The 21,288-nt window shown below is 41.5% G+C and overlaps 1 protein-coding gene across 5 annotated transcripts in view; it reads right to left on the minus strand.

Moving 5' to 3' along the window:
• ZFAND4 (zinc finger AN1-type containing 4) overlaps positions 1-21,288 on the minus strand; it is a 140,944-nt gene that overhangs the window by 104,623 nt on the left and 15,033 nt on the right. For all 5 annotated transcript variants that reach the window (XM_042459886.1, XM_042459885.1, XM_042459883.1 and 2 more), the window contains 2 exons: positions 4,145-4,220; positions 3,990-4,057 (listed from right to left, as the gene is read on the minus strand). In XM_042459886.1, the coding sequence (XP_042315820.1) occupies positions 3,990-4,057; positions 4,145-4,220 (144 nt within the window). The remainder of the gene's footprint in view (positions 1-3,989; positions 4,058-4,144; positions 4,221-21,288) is intronic.

Below are 21,288 nucleotides of genomic sequence, written 5' to 3' on the forward strand. Positions count from 1 at the left end.
TATAAATAAATTATTATTATTATTATTATTATTATTATTATTATTATTATTATTATTATTATTATTACATGTGCTGGTAACCTCATGCCTTGATTTCTGAAATGAACTCTACATGGGGCTACCCTCGTGCTTGGTCCGGAAACTTCAATTAGTTCAGAACATGATAGCCAGACTGGTTTCTGGTACATTCAGAAGAGATCATATAACACCGATCTTAAGATCACTCCACTGGCTGCCCATTAGTTTCCAGGTCCAGTACTAGGTGTTAGTTATTACCTATTTTTGGGACTGCCTCCTTCCATATAATCCTTCCCGCACACTTAGATCCTTGGGGAGGAATCTGTTACAGCCTTATAAAACAAGGCTGTCCACAACCTCCCAGAGGACCTTCTCAGCTATCGTGCCCAGATTATGGAATGGCCTGCCGGATGAGATCCATCATATTACCACCCTAAATAGCTTTTAAAAAGCTATAAAGATGGATCTCTTCTGGCAGGTGTTCCCTCAATAGTTCCCCGGCCTCTAGAAGAAATCTAACTGCTCAAATCCGACCACACCTTAGTCATGGTCTATTGTTTATTGTAATAATTCTGAAATATATTTTAATTCTTACATTGTTTAATAGTATTTTAAGGGGGGGGGGGTGAGGGTTTTGGATTGTATATTTTTTAATCTTTGTAGGCTGCCCCGATTGCATTTTGTAGAGGGGTGGGATATAAATTTTATTATTATTGTTGTTGTTGTTGTTGTTGTTGTTACACAATTAGCAACTCCCTGCTATCATTTTATGAAGTAAAATACATTTAGAATCATAGGGTTGGAAGAGACCACAAGGCCCATCCATCCAACCCCCTGCCATGCATAAACTCACAATCAAAGCCCCTCTTTAATAACCTTAAAAGAAGAAGACTCCACCACATGCTGAGGGAGCGTGTTCCGCTGTTGAACAGCTGTTACTGTCACGAAATTCCTCCTAATGTTTAGGTGGAATTACTTTTCCTGTGTCTTGTATCCATTGTTCCGTTTCCTAGTCTCTGGCACAGCAGAAAACAAGTTTCCTCCATCATCTTCTAGAACATGGCCACATAGCCCGAAAAACCCACAAAAAAACCATGGATGCTGACCATGAAAGCCTTCGACTTCACAAAGGTCTGACTGTACTGTCATGAAGCCAAGTGTCCCACCCCATCCTAAACCTGTCCATTTCATTTTTTCCCAAGTGTAGTATCCCACATTTCTCCCTGATAAAATTCATTTTGTCAGTTTTGGCCCAGCTTTCTAATCTATTATGGTCAATATTCCTTCAAATATTTAAACAGGCTTATCATATCACCTCTTAATCGTCTCTTTTCCAGGCTAAACATACCCAGCTTCCTAAGTCGCTCCTGATAGGGCATGGTTTCCAGACCTTTCACCATTTTGGTCGCCCTTCTCTGGACACACTCCAGCTTTTCAATATCCCTCTTGAATTGTGGAATATACCTCATGAATTGTGATGCCCAGAACTATACACATTATTCCAAGTTAGGTTTGACCAAAGCAAAATAGAATGACATTACTACTTCCCTTGATCTAGATACAACACTCCTACTGACTTTTTTTAGCTGCAGCATCACACTGTTGACTCATGTTCAACTTGGCGTCTACTAGGACTCCTAAATTCCTTTCACATGAACTTTGGTCAAGCCAGAATAGGTTTTATATTTGTGCATTTAATTTTTTTCTGCCAAGTGCAGTACCTTCCATTTCTCCCTTTTGAAATTCATTTTGTTAGTTCTGTTGCAGATTTCTCATCTGTTAGTCATTCTAACTGGCATATTAGCTACATCTTCTAATTTGGTGTCATCTTCGAATTTGATGAACATGTCCCCAATTCCATTATCCAAGCCACCATCCAACAGAATGCTACAGTTGTTGAATAGCATTGGACAGAACACTGTGGCACCATGCTAGTCACTTCTCTCCAGGATGAGAAGAAGCCATTGCTGTGTACCCTTTGGGTTTGGTAGACGAATGAAGTAGAAATCCACCTAATCGATGCATTGTCTAGTCCACATTTTACCAGGTTTTTTGCAAGAATATTATGAGGGACCTTGTGAAAGTCCTTACTGAATTCAAGATTCACTACATTCAGAACATTCCTTTCTTCTACCAAGCTTATAACTGGATTAAAAAAAAGAGATTAGATTAGTCTGGCATGACTTGTTTTTGAGAAACCCATGTTAACTTTGAGTGATCATGGCATTGCTTTCTAAATGTTTACAGACTTTCAAATTATCTTCTCTAGAATCTTTCATGGTATTGATTTCAGGATGACTGGATGGTAATTATTTGGGTCTTCTTTTTTTCCTTTTTTGAAGATGGAGGCAAAATTTGCCCTCCTCCAGTCTTTTGGGACCTCTCCTGTTTTACAGGAGTTATCAAGGATTATTGCTAATGGTTCTGAGATTACTTTTGCCACTTCTTTTAATACTCATGGATTAAGTTGGAGACTTGAATTTGTTTAGAGTAGCCAGGTATTCCTGCCCTATTCCTGCACTACCTAGACAGTGCTGAATTTCCCCTACTGCATTATTTGCTCCATTTCCACAGGCTGAGCACTGTTTTCCTTTTAGGAGAAGACCAAAGCAAAGAAAGTGTTGAGTAATTCAACTTTTTCTCTGTTTACTGTTAGTATTTTGCCCCACTATTTCCTTATTCTTCCTTCTGTTATGGGCATAACCCAAAAAGTCCTTTTTATTTTTTAATATCGCTAGCAAGCCTGAGCTCATTCTGTGCTGTGGCTTTTCTGACTTTCTCCCTAAATAAGCTGGCTATTTGTCTGAATTCTTCTTTTCTGTTGAAAAGGTAGGCAGGTTAGCCTCTGAAAATAGCATTCCACAGATGGAACACAGCCAAAGAAGATGCCTGGTAGCCACTAGCTATGTCTCATTCACTTAGGGCAGGGGTATGGAATTGCAGAGTGGGAAGGGGTCATCCATCCACAAGTCTCTTAACTGCAGTACGATGTCATGTAGCTTCCAATATTTGGCATAAATTGACATTTTGTCCTGATTTTCCTGGATTTGGCAGAGTAATTGGAACTTTAAGGAAAGGGTGGCTAAACTGCCACATTTTGGTGAAAGTGAAAGTGTTTTGGGGTGAGTATTCACTTGAATTAATTTTTACATTTTGGGAGGTCTGGGGACTTCAAGCATTTCCTGGGGGTTTCAAGGAAGATATGCAGCCTAAAGCCCACACCTTCTGCACCTCTCCAATAGGCTCCAGGTAGAGGTAAAGACACTTCTCTGTATTTTTAATGGTCTGTGTAGTTTTCCTACTGTTTTAAAACCTTGTTATCATTATTATTAATATTTATTTATAAAACACTTTAAATTTACACAGCACTGAATTTTAAAATAAAAGAAAATTATTTTAAGAATAATTAATAAGTAATTAAATATATAAATAATAATAATTAGAATAATTTTAATTGCCAAACTACTGAATTTGATTTGAATCACTGAATACAAGACAAAGAAGGGGATGGGAGAAAGAAAACACTATACTTTTCAGTTTCATTTTTCATTCCTCAAAGAGATAACGAGGATTCTTAATAATTTTCCCATTTTAGCAATATCATGCCAAGTCATGGAGAAACATTTGTAGAGGAAGATGATAGCCTAAGCCACTGTTAAACCCAATTCCCCTTACTACACTGCTACTTCAATGCCAGTCAGTGTAGGCCACTACAGCTGCACATGAGGCTGAAAAGTGTGCATTCTCAATGCTTTATTAATGCCATAAGAGTTTATGATTTGAAGACACAGACAAGACAGAAGGTTGTGTTTACTTCAGTGGGAGAAAGGTGTGCACATGGTTTTTAGTGGGGTAGTTAATCATATATTCAGGTCTCTTCCAAGGTCAGAAGCATCTATAACAGTATAATTTTCAGTTAGTTTATGCTACCTATTTAAAAATACTTCAGAAAAAATTTAATAGGCACCTACCTCTTCTAGTATTTATAGGTCCACCTCGCATTGACAGTATCAGCTTCAAAGTGCAACCTTCTGAAATGCTGCAAACAATCATATATATTTTGTAACTTTTTCCTCAACAGAAGTAATGTTAAGAAATGTTATATATAATTTTTTAAAATACTTACTCATAATCATTCAAGCAATAATCATCTTCCAGCTCTACGTTATTCCATATTAAGTGCTGCTGAGATACAGGAATACCTTAATACAAAATCATTAAAATTTAACTGACTTATTAAGATAGCCATCTTAAGCATATTTACTTTGAAATAATTTCCTCTGAAATCAATGAAACTTAGACAAATAAGACCACACTACGACATGTACCTTAAAGAAAATTAATCTTTTTTAAATAAAAAAAATCTGGCTACAATTATTAATTGGTGGATTTCTAGCATTTGGTACATCAATGATGTGTTCAATGAAGAAAAAATCAGCATGGTTTATCTTTGCAAATAATAAATCTGCTTTGAACAGACTCCCATAGTGTGAGCTTGCTTTCCTTTATGTACCATTTAGGAGCAGATATATGTGCTGTGTTCACAGAAAGGCCTTGCTGGCTGTGTGATTCATTGGCTTTATTGGTCAGAACAAAGCATTTCCCAAATCCATCTGAGCAGGTATTTGGTACTTAGAAACAAAGCCAATCAACAGGTATTAAGTTGCTATCACGCACTCATTGCACTGAAAATTGGACAGAATCAACATAAAATTAAAAACTGTAAAACCAAGCACCTCACCAACCAAAGCTAGTCAACTGCTAGACTCAAAGAACTAGTTACTAAATGACAAGTAAACATATGTGAAAATACTGCTGATTAAATGGATCTATTCTATTTCTGACTAGCAACTGAATTTGGGCCTATATTTCAAATATAGATATTGTATTTGAAAAATCCTGTTGATACACAACAGACCTTCCCAAACCTTCTCATGATAAACCAGAGTTGCAGGAGGGAGAGGGAATCAGGTGATGTCATATCTAAAATTCTAACCTTTAAAAATATGCCACAGAATGGTGTTGAATCTCATACTGTGAAGATCAAGAATCTGATAAATATAAAAAGTATCAACTTCATTGATTAGCTAATGTAACCATTCCATATAATTGTGAACATCTACCATCTGGGATTTTATTTAAAACTAAACACCAAAAATCTTATTAATGTTGTTTTTTACATTCTTCACTTAAACATAAAGCTCACGTAAAGGATACTTAAACATTAAATGGCTAATGGAGCATACAAAAGAATTCCAGGAAAAAAATCACCCTGTGCTTTATAGACTACAATAAAGCATTTGACCTTATAGACCACGGAAAGCTATGGATGGCTTTTAAGGTCATGGGAATGCCAACACATCTAATAGTCCTGATAAGAAATCTGTTCTTAGGACAAGAGGCTACTGTTAGAACAGAGTTAAGAGAAAATGAATAAATCTGGCAAAGGAGTCAGGCAAGGCTGCATTCTATCACCCTATTTGTTCAACTGTAGAAAATATCATAAGAAGCCCATAAGAAGCAGGTTTAGACTTGGAAGGAGGAGGAGTGAAGATAGGAGGAAGGGACATCAATAATCTTAGATACATGGATGATACCATCACAGACTTGGAACAATTGCTAAGGAAGGTAGAAAATGAAAGTGCAAAGGCAGGCTTAACACTGAACATAAAAAAAAATATTGATTATGAAAGAAATTCATAAATTCAACCTAGACAATAAGAATATCAAAATAGTTAAAGCATTCCTATACCTAGGATCAAACATTGATCAGAATGGTGACTGCAGTAAAGAAATAAGACTAGGAAAGGCAGATATGAAGGAACTAGATAAGATCCTAAAGAGTAAGATGTGATGCTGAAGACGGGTGATGAGGATACCATGGACAGCCAAAAAGACAAATAAATGGGTCCTAGAACAAATCAAGCCAGAACTCTTCCCGGACGCCAAGATGACAAAACGGAGGCTGCTATAATTTGGCCACATCATGAGAAGGCCAAATGACTCAATAGAAAAGACAATAGTGCTAGCAAAGGTTGAGAGCAGTAAAGAGAGAGGAAGACTGCACACCAGATGGCTAGACTCAATTAGGGAAGTCATGGACATGATCTGGAGGACCTGAGCAGAGCAGTGGAGGATAGTGGGGTTAACAGCTAAAAAGGCCAATGCAATTTTAGGCTTCATCAATAAAAGTATAGTGACTAGATCAAAGGAAGTAATAGTGCCACTCTATTCTGCCTTGGTCTGGCCCCACCTGGGATAATGTGTCCAGTTCTGGGCACCAAAATTAAAAAAGGATGTTGAGAAACTGGAGCATGTCCAAAGGAGGGCGACTAAAATGGTGAAGGGTCTGGAAACCATGCCCTATGAGGAACAATTTAGGGAGCTGGAGATGTTTAGCCTAGAGAAGAGAAGGTTAAGGAGGGAGCAAGCTTGTTTTCTGCTTCTCCAGAAAACAGGACCCAGAACAATGGATTCAAGCTACAGGAAAAATGATTCCACCTAAACATTAGGAGGAACTTCCTGACAGTAAGGGCTGTTCGACAGTTGAACAGACTTCCTTGAAGTGTGGTGGAGTCTCCTTCTTTGGAGGTTTTTAAGCAGAGGCTGGATGGCCATCTGTCGGGTATGCTTTCATTGAGAGTTCCTGCATGGCAGGGGGTTGAACTGGATGGCCCTTCTGGTCTCTTCCAGCTCTATGATTCTATAATTTTGATTGATTGATTGAAATTTTATTTATATACCACCGTTCCTATGATCACGGCGGTTTACAAAACAAAATGAAAATACAATACAGTACAGATTCCAGATTCTCCCTCTGGAGAAACGCTGCTCCGGCGGCAAGGAAGAGTCTCTCTGGGCCGCTCCTGCCCAGGTGGAAAGTGGGCGGGCGGGCAGTTAGGGAGGGAGGAGCCTCTTTCTTCAGGCCAGCCCCTGATGGTACTGGGCCAGCCTTCTCTCTCCCTCAGAGGCCGAACGATGACAGTTTCAATAATTTATTAAAACAGGGCTATCTACTCACCTTCCTTTTAACCTTCTTTTCTTCCAGGCCTTTTTCTCTCTAAACACTCCCCCCAGCTACCTAAGTCTCGTTGTTCCTCATTCTCATTTAATAGGGCATGGTTTCCAGACCTTCACCATTTTTGTTTTTTGTCGCCCTCTTTTGCGACCATGCTTAGTTTCTCCAATGTCCTTTTTGATTGTAGGGTCCAGAAACCAGGAACTGGACACACTAATTCTAGGTGGGGCCTCTCTCCCTCCTGGGCCTGACCCGAGCAGAATACCGTGGCACTATTACTCTCTTGATCGTCTAGACACTTATACTTCTATTGATGCAGCCTTCCCTAAAATAGCATTGGCCTTTTTTCTTTTTAGCTGCCGCATAACATGTTCATCCTGTTCAACTTGTGGTCTAGTCTACTTGGCTTTCCTATATCCCTTTCACACGTAATTTTCATAGTTCATTCAGCCGCAGGGGTGTCAACCCCTCCTTATTATATCTGGCCATTTTTATTTTCCGCTCCTCCTAAGTGCAATACCTACATTCTCGTGTTGAATTTCATTTTGTTTTTGTTTAGCTTTGGCCCAGCTCCTTTCTAGTCTATTCAGGTCATTTGAATCTTGGTCCTGTCCCTCTGGGGTATTAGTATTCCCCTAATTGGTGTCATCTTTGCAAATTGATAAGTAGCTCCAATTCTGTCATCCAGGGGGTTCATTGAATATCTAAAGATGTTGGAATAGCACTGGGCCAGGACAGGCCCCTTTGGGACCCCACTGTTTACTTCTCTCCAGGGATGTTATATGAAAAAGAGCCATTGCTTTGTTGAGCCCCCTTTTGTTCGGCCTGGGGGGTGGGGTTCAATAACCACTAATACAGTCCATGAACACGTTCTTGTCTAGCCCACCATTTTACCAGCTTGTTGACGTAGTCATGGGAAGGAAACCTTTTTGTCAAAGGCCTCACTGAAAATCAAGATATACTAGATCCACAGCATTCCCTTATCTACCAAAGCTACGGGGGTGGTACTTTTCTTCAAGAAAAGGAGATAGGTTTGTCTGGCATGACTTGTTTTCTCTTGACCACCCATGTTTACTTTTCTTTTGTTATTAGGCATTTTGCCTTCTCGCTGTTCACCCAGACTCTTGTTTAATGTGATCTGCTCCAGGAATCTTTCCTAGTACTGATTGTTCAGAATAACTGGACGATAATTGTTGGGATCCTCTTTTTTCCCTTTTTGAAATCCGTAGTTTCATCCAAGAAGATTGGATTGAATAAAGAGCAACCACCTCTTGATTACCTTGCTCAAGAATGGTTAGAGCAAAGGATTGGCCTTATAGTGTTCATATCCAGGGGGGGGGGTTAAAAGTCAGGGGAGGTTTTTTTCGGAAGAACGATCATGCCTAAACAGCCGCATCTTCACACAATGATGGACTATGTCCTCCCTGAATGACGAATTGATGATATCCGCAAAGGAACATCCTCAATGATCCCCCCCACCCGTGCACCCCCCCCCCGGACGGGCCCCAGCCATGATGAGGCCAAGGGTTTTTTCGAGGGAGGGCACGTTGTTTTCCTCACCCTACCAAGGAGCTTGTCCAGTCTCCATCAGTTACTCACAGATTGCAGCTGATCCCGAATAACTTCATCAGAGTCGCTTGGTGGACACCTCAGTCTCATGGTTTCTGTGGGTTTGAATTGCAATATTGGGCCGCTACAGTCGGCCTTTATCTGAGAGATTTTTTCTACAAAGAAGTTATTTAAATTTTTTTAAACGCTCGCAAGAGCAGGCTGTCGTCGGGTTAAGTACAGGGATTTGGTGGCGCGGGCTAGGGACACCTGCGTCATCTCCCTCACCACCCCTAAACAGCTTTGTGGACGGGAGCTCTGCAGAGATTTGCTCGTATGTAGTATGTGCAAAGAAGCGAAGAGGATCTCTTCGCTGCACGATTGCCTCCCAATAGGACCAAAGAAAGTTCCTTATATGGCGAGTTCTGAGGTTACGAGTTCCTGTCGGATATAAAAGAGTCGGTCTTTCTCCACTGCGCTCTAGTCAGTGTCCAAGCCCGCTTCATATTTAAAGCTCTGGTGGTATACCATGGCTTACGGTTTGATTTTGAAGCGGAATGACAAGGACCGCTTTGGGAAGCAATCGTGTCAATAGCCCTGGGGCGGAGATCGGTTGTTTTTTTGTTTTTTATTGTGTTTTTTGTTGTTTTTTTTTGTTTTCAATTTTTTTTTGTTCCAACTTTGTTCTGGTGTGTTCAAAAGTTATATACCAAAAAGCATCAAACAGGGCCACTGGCATTCCCAACCATTAAATCTCTAAAGGCTTTCTGGCTTTCTGGAATCGGAATTGGTTCCATTACGCCTCTTCGAGGTGGGACCATTCTAATGGGTCCACACCCCCGGGTGGGCGGGGATACCGGCTCTTCTCTCTAAGTTTCTTCTTTGACCAGGAAATGTCCATCATGACCAATGCGGAGGGGTAGGGAGGTACTAGGACCTCCGCCCCTGGAAAAATTTTTCATTTGTTGTGCTAAAAGACCGATTGAGGTGTATGAACCTGCACAATGTGTAGGCCCAGCGACAGTTTACCAGTTGGGATAGGCCCATGTGTGTCAGTGGTCTCCCATGAAACTCCCTAGCCCACACGCCTTTTTTTTTTGTTTTTTTTACTTTTTTTTTTTAAACCTGGTTCTCGAGTGGACATGTTTGACGTCTCCCAAAAACTACCTTAAAAAAACTTAAACCTCTGCCTGGGAACTCCCAACCAACAGCTTCATAGAGACCAGCTGCATCAGCTCGGTTATGTTGGAGGTCTGCCTATAGACAAATGTGGTGGTCATATAGTTAGACTAACAGACATCCCCAAAACTATTCCCTGATCCTTCTCAGGATAAAGGTACATTTATCTAACTCGTAATGGGCTGTTTGCTCCCGGAACAGGTTATCCTGGTCCAAGGTCACAGGTTGTTTTTTGTAAACTAGAAGCATACTCCCCGCCTACCCCGCCCACTTTTTTTTTTTTTTCCCTCCCCCTCACCTGCTCTGCTGGCACAGAATACCCGGCTGGGACGTGGCCTGTTGTGCCCAAGATGACTCTCGCTTTGTCCTCTTCCCAGCCAGTAGTCTCTGTTCATAAAGCCAAAGCCAGGTCGGGCATCATCTCATCCAGAAGGCAGATTCATGGATGACATGAGTCTTGTTCTTAAACCGACCTTGGCATTTAAAGCAGAGAAGCAGAGTGAGGTTTCTGTGGACTGGTTTTGGTTCTTCTCTCCAAAACCAAATCTTGGAAAACACAAGTGAACTATAAGTCCCAGGATAGTCTATCAACCAGCATCGATCACTGTTCTTCTTTTGTAACATTCGTTCGCTCCATGTTCCAGCTTATTTACTCCTCCCATATTCCCCAGCACCAACCTGAAGTATTCTGGACAAAAATATTGTCTAAGCCCAGACATGCACCAGGCCAAAATAAAAAATAAAATTATCTAAAGTGGCTATTCCTGCTACTTTGGGGGCATGGTGTTTTACATGACACCACCACCAACCCCACCCCTTCTGAAGTTGGTCCAGACAGCCGTCACCAAGGTCACCACTCCAATCAAACTAGACTGGACGTTTTTTTAAAAAGAAGTTGATTTGAATTGACCCTCCTGGCTGGCATCTTGGCTTGGACGCCTTACGACTGCATCGACAGTGGTACGCTTTATGAGAATCTTCCCTTGTCAGGCTCCTGTTTCTGTATGGTCTCGCTTTTGTGGTTCCGGCCTCTGATTGCAGCTTGGACCGGCTGGATGGCCCAATCCTTTAGCTAGCCATCTGTTCACCCCTTCCCCCCCCTCCCTCTCTCCCTAAACTAGCCCTTCTAAAATAAGTTTATAACCGTCACATTTAAAAGGTTACTCACTGTACCAAAAAAAGTTTGGGGGTTCACCATTCATTATTTGTTACTTTTCACAACTTTTCCTTTCCCTCTCTGCTACCAAGAAAATTCCTTCTTGTTGTAATGATGTATTCCTATTACTTCAAACTGTCTGCTACATGTTACAGGACACATTTGCCTGCTTAGTTTGCTCTGTGACGTTTAGTTATTTGTGCCACTGCCAGTTATTTAATAATCTAGGCTTACAGTCTACTCTCTTTAGCTTGTTACCTCAAGGATTTTACATTACTGTATATACTCACATATAAGTAGTAAATTAGGTTCAAAACAAATTGAACCTGAAAAAAAAACAACCTGAATCAGCTTATCCACAGGTCAATTTATTTTATTTTTTAAGTACTGTCTACTACTTTAATCTTCTTAACTCTTATTTAAAAGAAAGGAAAACCATTCCCTCGGAATTGAAAAGCAAGAGTTAAAAAAAATTATCCACAATATATTAAATAAAACAAAATTAAAATATAATATTTATATTGAAGCACCAAAACCCCTTCTGCTCTCTCATCCATTCCAGTCTCTAAGATTAATTAAGAACAACAGAGTTATGTCTCACTGGAATATTTTGCAGTTTCTCTCAGGACCATTATTTTGTTTAGCTTTCCTCCTTCACTTTTCCTTTACGGGACATATCTTTACCCCTCAGCTTTTTATCCACCGGGCATAGCAAAATCCCTATACTTTTGCCCCAAACAACTTGCCAATTTGACTTATACGTGATGAAATTTGACTATTATCGTTGCGATATTACTTTTAATTTATTCTTGTTTTTTTGAACCTTTGTGGGTTCAAAAAAATTTGTAATTTGCTTCTTTTCTTGGTGCAACATCAACTTAAAAGGTAGCAAACGTGTATACCTGTCTACCAACAAGTACTTGACAACTGCCTGGACTACTCTTTTATAATGCCGTGGGATATATACCTTATCCCAAAACTGCTTACCAACAGGAATCCCCAGAAAAGTTCTCCCTATTCTAAGATTTTTAAAAATTTTAATTCAATATCTCTGTATTTGCCTTACACACAACACAATTAGCACTTATCAACATACTTATATTTGTGAGGCTCTGAGCGAGCTCATGGGCAGGCTGGAGGATTGAGAGAGAGAACACTGCGGAGCTCTAATACTGAACCTAAAAAAAAAAAAGGAGAAGAAAACTGACATAATCTGTGAATAATGGTAGGAATCTCTAAGGTTACAGTATAATACTTTTTTTTGATGTTGTGAATCCATTGACTCCTGTTCATTTTACACAATTTACTTCATCATCTCTCTCCAGCCCTTTTGTGTCTCATCAGTTCTCTAGCTGTGTTGTGTATGAGTATTCTGTGATGTGCTAGGAGATAGACTGAGGATCTGGAGAGTTGATTATGAGCAGAAAATGCCACCAGCTGCTGCCTTTTAAATAATAAACAAACAACAAACAATACGAAAATTGGAATGGAAGCGTGTTAGCTGATGGCAACAAAGGTTTGAGTTGTTTTTTTTGGGACATTTTCCCACATTTTCTGAAATTAGAGGTGCTAGTCTGCTCCTCATTTATTAAGATTCCATTATATTGTAAACACGCAAAAGAATCATAGTAGCCTTATTAATGCTTATTATTTTTTTAATTAAAATTTTTTAACAATAAATGCACTAGTTCATGACTTTTGGCCCCCAAGCCAAAACACATAATTATATATACAAACAAGGATAATGTTTCTACATGGCTTGTCTGTCTTACAACAACTATCCATAAAGAAATCTTTTGTTTTTGACATTGAAAAGGGCTTGTTCTGGTGTTTTCTGTTTTTTTGTTGCTGGGTGGTGGTAAGTGTCCTGTGACACAAGTGAGTGAGGATGTTCACAGACAGTTTTCTAGAAGACTTTCATCTTATGATTCTTACTGTTACTGCTTCTCAAACGGCGATGGATACTTTCTTGTTTATAATAGGTGGAGACCTTGAATCATGAACAACACTGCAACGTTTCCTATATTGAGTAAATACTTGGCTTGAAGTGGATATTTGTAATGTGTGCCCACAACTCTTCCAATATTTCAAAGTTGTCTAGAATGGCCAGCAAGAAGACACGAACCCCCTTTCTTCCATGAGAAGATAATTATTGGGAACATGCCACTGCCAAATTTACTTTTCTATGAGATTATGGAGCTCTTCTGATTGAATCTCCGGAGGAACTTGCTTCGAAATGCTTCGAACTGCGGGTATCTCCTTTGAAACAATCCTTTCATTTGTTGAATGAAGCAGCTAAATCCCAGAGGACTGGGAAGGTACGTGTTCTTTTATATTATAACAATCCTAAACAGGTTTTTTAAGTAATCTGTATCTAGAATAATCTTTAAATAATATGATCAAGGCTCATGCTCACTAAAGCTTACATTTATGAAATGCTTTAATAAGGAAGCTTCTTAAACTGTCACTGATGTTAAAAAACACTATCAGTGATTTTTGGCATTATCAACTTTCTTGTTGTACCACTTTTGCATATTGAGGTCCGAATACTTGCAGGGTATTAAAAGCTATTGAATAAACTGCTTGCATTCTTTAAACAGAAAATATTAATGATTAATATCCTGTAAGCGCCAGTGGTCCCAAACTTTGGTCCTCCATATGTTTTGGACTTCAACCTCCCAGATATTCCTGACGGTTGCCACACGTGGTTGAGGCTTCTGGAAATTGAAAGTCCAAAACATTTGGGAGGACCCAAAGTTTGGGAACCATGCTGTAAGGCCTATGGTGTGCGTCACTTATTTTTAAAAAAAAAAAATTAATAAATTGGCATCTGTTATCCATCTTCTTGTCCCCATATATCCCCCCCCTTCCTCCACCATCTTCTTTGTTTGTACATTCAGTTGCCTTTTGTGTGTTGCTAGAAGGGGGATCTCCAGGTACAGGGATATTATCAATTTTCGCTTACTTTCGTCTGTTGGTCCCTGTATGGGGGAGGAAGGCGAAAATAACGGAATAAATAAAATAAACATAACAGCAAAACAACAACAGCACACAACAATAATAATAATTGTTCATTTTTTTACATCATTTTGCTTATTAAGAGTTGGAATTTGTAACCCCTGTTGTTAATATTTCCTAAGGGTCTGACGCACCCTTTTCCGTTTTATGAGAGTCTGAGGCAAAGAAGATGTGAGAGTTGAGTTTCTGCCTTTTTCTCTGCCCTTGTTAGCATTTCCATCTTCTCCATGCAATGGCCCCCTTGACTGATTTCCCTCTTCTTTGTGTCTTTTCTTACAAACTAACCAACCAAAAAAACAAACCCAAACAAAAAACCACCACCCTTTTTTATTATTCTTAAACTCCACGTTTTACAGAAAAATTGCAGTTGCCCCTACCATTTCTGGCTTCTTCCTTCCTTTTGCCATGGACCCATACCTCCAAAAGCCCTTTTATTGTTAATCTCTCTAGCAAGCCTGAGAACTCATTCTGTGCTTAACTTTTCTGACTTTCACCCTACCTATACTACCTATTTGTTTGCATTCTTCTTTGTGTGTGTTCCATTTCTTATACAGTACATGTTGCATTTAAACTTTGATTAGTTGGAAAAGTTTTTTAGTCATCCATCCTGGTTTCTTGAGACAATCTCCCCCATTTTTCTCTTCTTGGGGGGGGTGTCTTGATTGGGGGAATCTGTTGAAATTGTGCCTTTGATATCTCCCCTTTTAAGAAACTCCCATCCATTCTGAACTCCCTCTTGACCATGGGATTACCCCAGTATTTCCCTAAATTTAATGAAATCAGCATTCATGAAGTCTCGAATAGAATGGTGTATCTGACTTGCTTGGGCTCTCCCTTTCCACGGTCTAACAAACTCCAGGACAACATGATTGCTTCCGCCTAAGGATTCTCCCACTTGCAGCCCATTAGCCAGCTCATCCCTGTTTGTTAGCACCGCCATCTAAACATAGCCGAGATTCCCTTGTTTTTTCTTCCCTCTTTTGGACAATGAAATTGTCTTCCAGCCAAGTGAGGAATTTTCGGACTTACATTTTTGGCTGAGTGTGCCTCTCAGCAAATATCAGGATCGTTGAAGTCACCCCCCACTCATACTACACCTCTCCTTTCTGAGTGTGTGGGCAACTGCTTCTAGAACAGCAGTAGCAGTACCAAACTGTGCCACTTTAAGATATTTGGATTTGATTCAGCTCCCAGACTCCAGCCATGTTGGCCATATAGTTTGTGATTCTGGGAGCTGAAGTCCAAAATCCCTTGTAAGAGAAAAACTTCTCTGTATGTTCCCCATAGAACCGTCCATTCTGTTCTGTCCACAAAAAACCACTTGCTCCCTAATATGCTGGGCCTCCAGCTGCTCTGCACCTTCTTTCTAACAGGGCTCTACAAATTTGCACTTGGTGCAGGTGAAGTTGAGTTATACTTACATCCCTAGGCAAGAAGAAAAAAACATCCACAACAGTTGCAGGTCGACTGCAGCAGCTCCCTCACCTGTCCATATTGAGAAGTCTAAAATAGTGAAACAGGACTCTGAGTTTTGCCCTCCAAAACATAGGTCCCCATTTAAAAAACCATGAAACAGACCCCTGTTGGCCTGTCCTTTTCACCAAAGTTGCTGTCAGCAAAGCTGGACAGAAACTGGCACATATGCTCTATAAGTAGAGCTATCGATTGCTTAGCTCTTCCCCAAGCATGTCTCTGACTCACTTGCTCTGAGAGAAAAAACCGCCACTTATTGTTTTCGGTCCATCACAAGATAACGTAGTGATTTTGAGTTAAGTGTATGTGGATCCCATGGGGATAGTATGTTAGTAATTATCACTGTCTATTCTAGTATCTATATAAATGGAATGTATTATTCATTGTAAACATTTCTCTAGGAACAGATCGTACTAGATCCACATAGTTTGAAAAAAGAAAGTTCACCAATGAAGTCTCAATAGCACAATCAAAACGATTTTTTTGTATTTCAGCAAAAAAACAAAAAACAACAAAACCCTAGATTTACAAATACATTAATTTATGGTCAAGAAGAAGGAATTGGGAGGTTGGGGCGGTTCCTATCCCCTCTTTAGCGTTATATTTTGACCGCAATCAAAGATGAAAAGAGTCTTAGAATTTCGATATCAAAGGGAAACGAAATGGGTTAAGTTAGAGTTAGCAAGATCAATAAAATAAAATGGGAACACACAGTTCCGTAATTAAAATGAGTGGACCGACAGCGAAGCAAAAAAAGGTTAATTTGATTTGCCCTCTGAGTGTACTATAAACACAAACATTGGGGAAAATGGCACAAATGGACAATGGTAAATGGAAAATTAATGGTTTTCTGTAGAAAAGTTTGCATACAAAGCAATTAATGATGACTTACTCTAGGGCGTAACTCGAAAGAAAATCATAGACATCATAGGGTTTGGAGAAGAAGAGAACAACACAAAGGCCATCCAGTCCAATCCCTGCATGCACATGCACGAAATCTCATCAAAGCATCCCCGACAGATTGCCATCCAGCCTCTGTTTACCAAAGACCTCCAACGATGGGACTCCACTACACCCCAAGGGAGAGTGTGTTTCCACTGTCAAACAAAGCCATTACTTTCAGGCAAGTTCCTCCTAATGTTGAGGTGTGGAATTCTTTTCCTGTAGCTTGAATCCATTGTTCCGGGGGGTCTAGTCTCTGGCAGCAACAGAACAACAGCTTGCTCCCTCCTCAGTTGTGACATCCCTTTAAGTATTTAAACAGGGCTCTATCAATCACCTCTTAACCTTCTCTTCTCCAGGCTCTAACATCCCCAGCTCCCTAAGTCGTTCCAGTGAAGGTATCAGAGTTATAGGTGATTGCTTGATGAAGAGGGGAAATCATGTGGATGGGCCGAGACTCACCAATTTAATTTTGGAACGAGAAGTATTGAGTCCACCGCAGCAGCTGAAAAAAATAAACTGTTTAACTGTTTAAAAGATATAGTTTAAAAAATATGAAGGAAAATTATCTTACCCATCTATTGGAGAGGATCCTATAAAAAGATGTTGAAATGAAGGCAAAGGTATCATTGCACTTATATTATAGAGGTAATATTAGAGCTCCTTTTTAAATCTAGCTATTTGAACGTTATTTCAAAATAGATTTTGTTAAATTTAACAAGGGAAGATTATACAAATGGAAACAAAAAGTTACGCGAAACAAGCATACTAGAAATAAGAGGGAACAGATAAAAATTATTAGGGCAGTGGTACAGGACTCCTTCTCATTAGCACTTTTTAATAAAAAATTATCCAACTTAATGTTGGCACTGTGGTGGGTCCAGGTTTCTGCATGCTTAGTGGGGTATTGTCCATGTGTTCAGTTGTTTTCAGAGCAAAAGTGATTAAAAGAGATCAATAAACATTTAGGTAGGTAGGAAGGTTTTCATTTTAAAGAAAATCGATTTTTTATAACATTAAATCTTGAAGAAAAGGGAAGAAAGGGGAATGATAATAATAGAGAAAGGAGAGAAGCAGTAAAAGTTACAATAAGTTAAAGTATCTATTAGAAGCAAGCCGGCCCATGATCGTATTGGATGGAAAGAACAAGAGTTAAAAATTGGAACTTGTCCAAGGTTAGACAAGATTATTTGGCCAGAACTCTGCTGTTCGATATTATTGGAGATGGAGGAGAAGATTGTAATACACTTGAGAACGAGAGTCAGTTAGCTGGAATTTGGGTTGGGAAAATTCTATTTGAGTAGGTTAAAGGAAATACGGGAGTACAAGGAAAGTCCATCATGTACACCAAATCCATTATACCACATATTGATGTAAGTTACTAATTATTAATAGTGTATCGATTCTTTCTAAACTTGTATCAACCTGTGCGGGAGGGATGGAATGTGGGGAAGGGGGCTTATGCAAAAAAACGTTTGTATATTTGTTTAAAATAATTCAATAAAAATAACTATAAAAAAAAAAAGTCCTCAGATGACCTATTGTTTAAAAGTATTGTATCGTAGATACTAATAACGATTTATTAGATCCATCACATCTAAGTTGCAATTGGGCCAGCTAATACTGGACATTTGGCTTCTAACTCAGCAGTTTCATTAGATCCCAACCCAGCATTTAGACTATCTCCCAAATGTATGTAAGGCTTTGGGGAAAGTAGAGATAGAGAAAATATATGATGCTTGATTATTTAGAGCTTGCTGTTAACTGTACTCGAGTTCAGCCCCAACACATGTAACTCTGATTGAGACATCTCCTAGAATTATTAATATCTCATCGTTCGGCCCTCTGAGGGCGAGAGAAGGCTGGCCCATACCATCAGTGGCTGGCCTGGCGACTGAAAGCAAGAAAGAGGCTCCTCCCTCCCTAACTGTCATCGTTCGGCCTCTGAGGGCGAGGGAGAGAGAAGGCTGTGGCCACCGTAACCATCAGGGGCTGGCCTGAAGAAGAGGCTCCTCCCTCCCTAACTGTCATCGTTCGGCCCTCTGATGGGAGAGAGAAGGCGTGGCCCAGTCACCATCAGGGGCTAGCCTGAAGAAGAAGAGGCTCCCCTCCCGCCCTAAACTGTCATCGTTCGGCCTCTGAGGGAGAACCTATGATGAGAAGATAAAACCAAAAAAAAAAACAAAAAAAAGAGAGAGAAAAAGAGAATCTGCCCAGTACCAATCCCATGCCCCTACCATCTCAGTGGAATTGCTGGCCGAAAGCAAAGCGGGTCTCCTCCCCTCCCTAAAACTGTCATCGTTCGGCCTCCTCTAGGAAAGAGACGAAGGCTGCTTTGCCCATAGTACCTCCATTTTCAGGGGGCTCGCCTAATGAAGACGGCTCCTCCCTCCCTAACGTTACATCTTTCGGCCTCTGAGGGAGTAGCGAGAGAATGGCTTTTTTGGCCCTAGTTACCATTCAGGGGCTGGCCTAAAAAAACTCGAAGAAAGAGGCCTCCTCCCTCCCTGTCATCGTTCGGCCTCATCTCTGAGGGACGAGAAGAAGGCTGCTCCAGTACCATCAGGGGCTGGCTACCTGAAGAAAAAGGGGCTCTCCTCCTACCTAACTGTTCATCGTTCGGTCCTCTAAGAGAGGAAGAGAGAAGGCTCCCAGGCCACAGTACCACTCAGGGGCATAGCCCTGAAGAAAGAGGCTCCTCCCTCCCTAAACTGTCATCGTTCGGCCTCTAAAAGAAAAGAGGAGAAGAGAAAAGCTTGGCCCCAAGTACCATCAGCGAGCTAGCCTGATCAGAAAAGAGGCTCTCCCTCCCTAACTGTCATGTATCGAGCCCTCTGAGAGGAAAAGGAGAGAAGCGTAGGCCCAGTACCATCAGTGGTCAGGCCTAAGACAGAAAGAGGCATCCTCCCTCCCTAACTGTCATCGTATCGGCCCCTCCCCCCTGCATGAGGGAGAGGAGCGCGCAAGAAGGCTGCCCATCATTAGTACCATCAGCTTAGCCTTTCTGCTTTTAAAGAAGCAATTCTGAAGATAACTTGAAAGAAAGAGGCTCCTCCCTCCCAATACATGTTCATCGTCGTTCCTCTGAGGGAGGAGAGAAAGAGAGATTAGGCTGGCACAGTTTACCAATCAGGGGCTATGCCTTAAGAAAGCAAGAGGCTTCCTCCCTCCCTTAACTTCATCGTTCGGCACTCTGATGGGAGAGACAGAAGGCTTGGCCCACATTCCCGTACCACCTTCAGGGGCTGAGCTAACTAAAAAGAAGAAAGAGGCTCCTCCCTCTCCCTAACATTGTCCATCGTTCGGCCTCTCTCCTGATCGCGAGAGGAAGGCTCTGGCCCCATTAGTACCACTCAGGGGCTGGCCTGAAGAAAGAGGCCTCCTCCCTCCCTAATCTGTCATAGTTTCGGCCTCCTAAAAGCTAAAGAGAAGTAATGAGAGAACAAAGCCGCCCTCGTTACCATCAGGGTGGCCTTAACAAAAACAAATTCTTAAAAAAACTACGATAAGAAAAAAGAAGGCTTCCTCCCTCCCTACACTTGTCATCGTTCGGCCTCTGACGTGATGAGACGAAAGGCTGGCCCCTTATACCATCAGGGGCTTAGCCTAACGAAAGAAAACAGGCTTCCTCCCTCCCTAACACTGTCATCGTTCGGCCTCCTCAGAGAGAAGACCGAGACAGCTGGCCCAGTACCATTCTCATGGGCTTGCTTTTAGCTGATCCTGAAGAAAGCAGCGCTCCTCCCTCCCTAACTGTCATCGTTCTGCCCTCCTCAAAAAAGAGGAGAAGAGAGAAGGCTGGCCCCACCGATCCCATCAGGGGCTGGCCTTGACCGTAAAGAAAGAGGCCTCCTCCCTCCCTAACTGTCATCGTTCAGCCTCTGAGAGGAGAGAGAATCCCCCCGTACTCATCAGGCTGGCCCAGCTAACCAATCAGGTTGTGCTGGCCTGAAAACTAAAAAAAAAAAGGCGCTCCTCCCCTCCCTAACTGTCATCGTTCGGCCCTACTGCTGGCGAGAGACGGTGGCCAGCTACCCTCAGGTGCTAGCCTGACGAAAGAGGCCCTCCCCTCCCTAACTGTATCATCGTTCGGGCCCTCTGCAGGAGAGAAAGAGAGGAGAGACCGAGAAGCTTTGCTTTTGGCCCCCAGTTTACCATCAGGGGCTCGCCTAAAAAGAAAGACCCTAAGAATCCTGAAGTGAAACTCCTCCCTCCCTAACTGTCCATCGTTCGGCCTTCCAAAGAACGAGAAGACGACAAGACAGGCTGGCCCATAGAGTCAACCATGCGAGGGGACTAGCCTCAAAAACAAGAAAGAAAAAAGGAGGCTAAAAAAAAAACCTCCCTCCCAAACTGTCATCGTTCGGCGCCCCTTCGAGGGAGAGAGAAGGCTGGCCCTACGTACCATGCAGGGGCTACTCTCGCCTGAAGAAATGTGGCTCCTCCCTTCCCTCTAAACTCTCTCCCTCCCTACCTGTCACTCGTTACGGCCTCTAGAGGAGAGATAGAACCTTCCCTCTAGGCAATAAGGCCTCCAGTTACCAATCCAGGGGCTCTAGCACTTAGAAAGAAAGGAGGCTCCTCCCTCCCCTAACTGTCATTCATCTCGGCCTCTAAGCGGAGATGAGAACGGCTTGCGCCCAAGTACCATGAGCGTGTGACTAGACTTTCTCTGACAATTGAAGAACAAGGGGCTCCTCCCTCCACTAACTGTCATCGTTCGGCCTCTAAAGAGAACTTAGAGAGAACGAGAAGATAGAAGGCATGGCCCAGTCACCATCAAGGGTCTGAGCCTGAAGAAAGAGGCTGCTCCTCCCTCCCCTCTAAACGTCATCATTCGGCATTGAGGGGAGAGTGAGAGAGAAGAAAGAGAAGGGGCTTGGCCAGAGTTACCATGAGGGGCTATCGGCCTGAAGAAAGGGGGGGGCTCCCCTCC

This window comes from Sceloporus undulatus, chromosome 3 (genome assembly GCF_019175285.1).
Source record: "Sceloporus undulatus isolate JIND9_A2432 ecotype Alabama chromosome 3, SceUnd_v1.1, whole genome shotgun sequence".
Classification (NCBI taxonomy): domain Eukaryota; kingdom Metazoa; phylum Chordata; class Lepidosauria; order Squamata; family Phrynosomatidae; genus Sceloporus; species Sceloporus undulatus.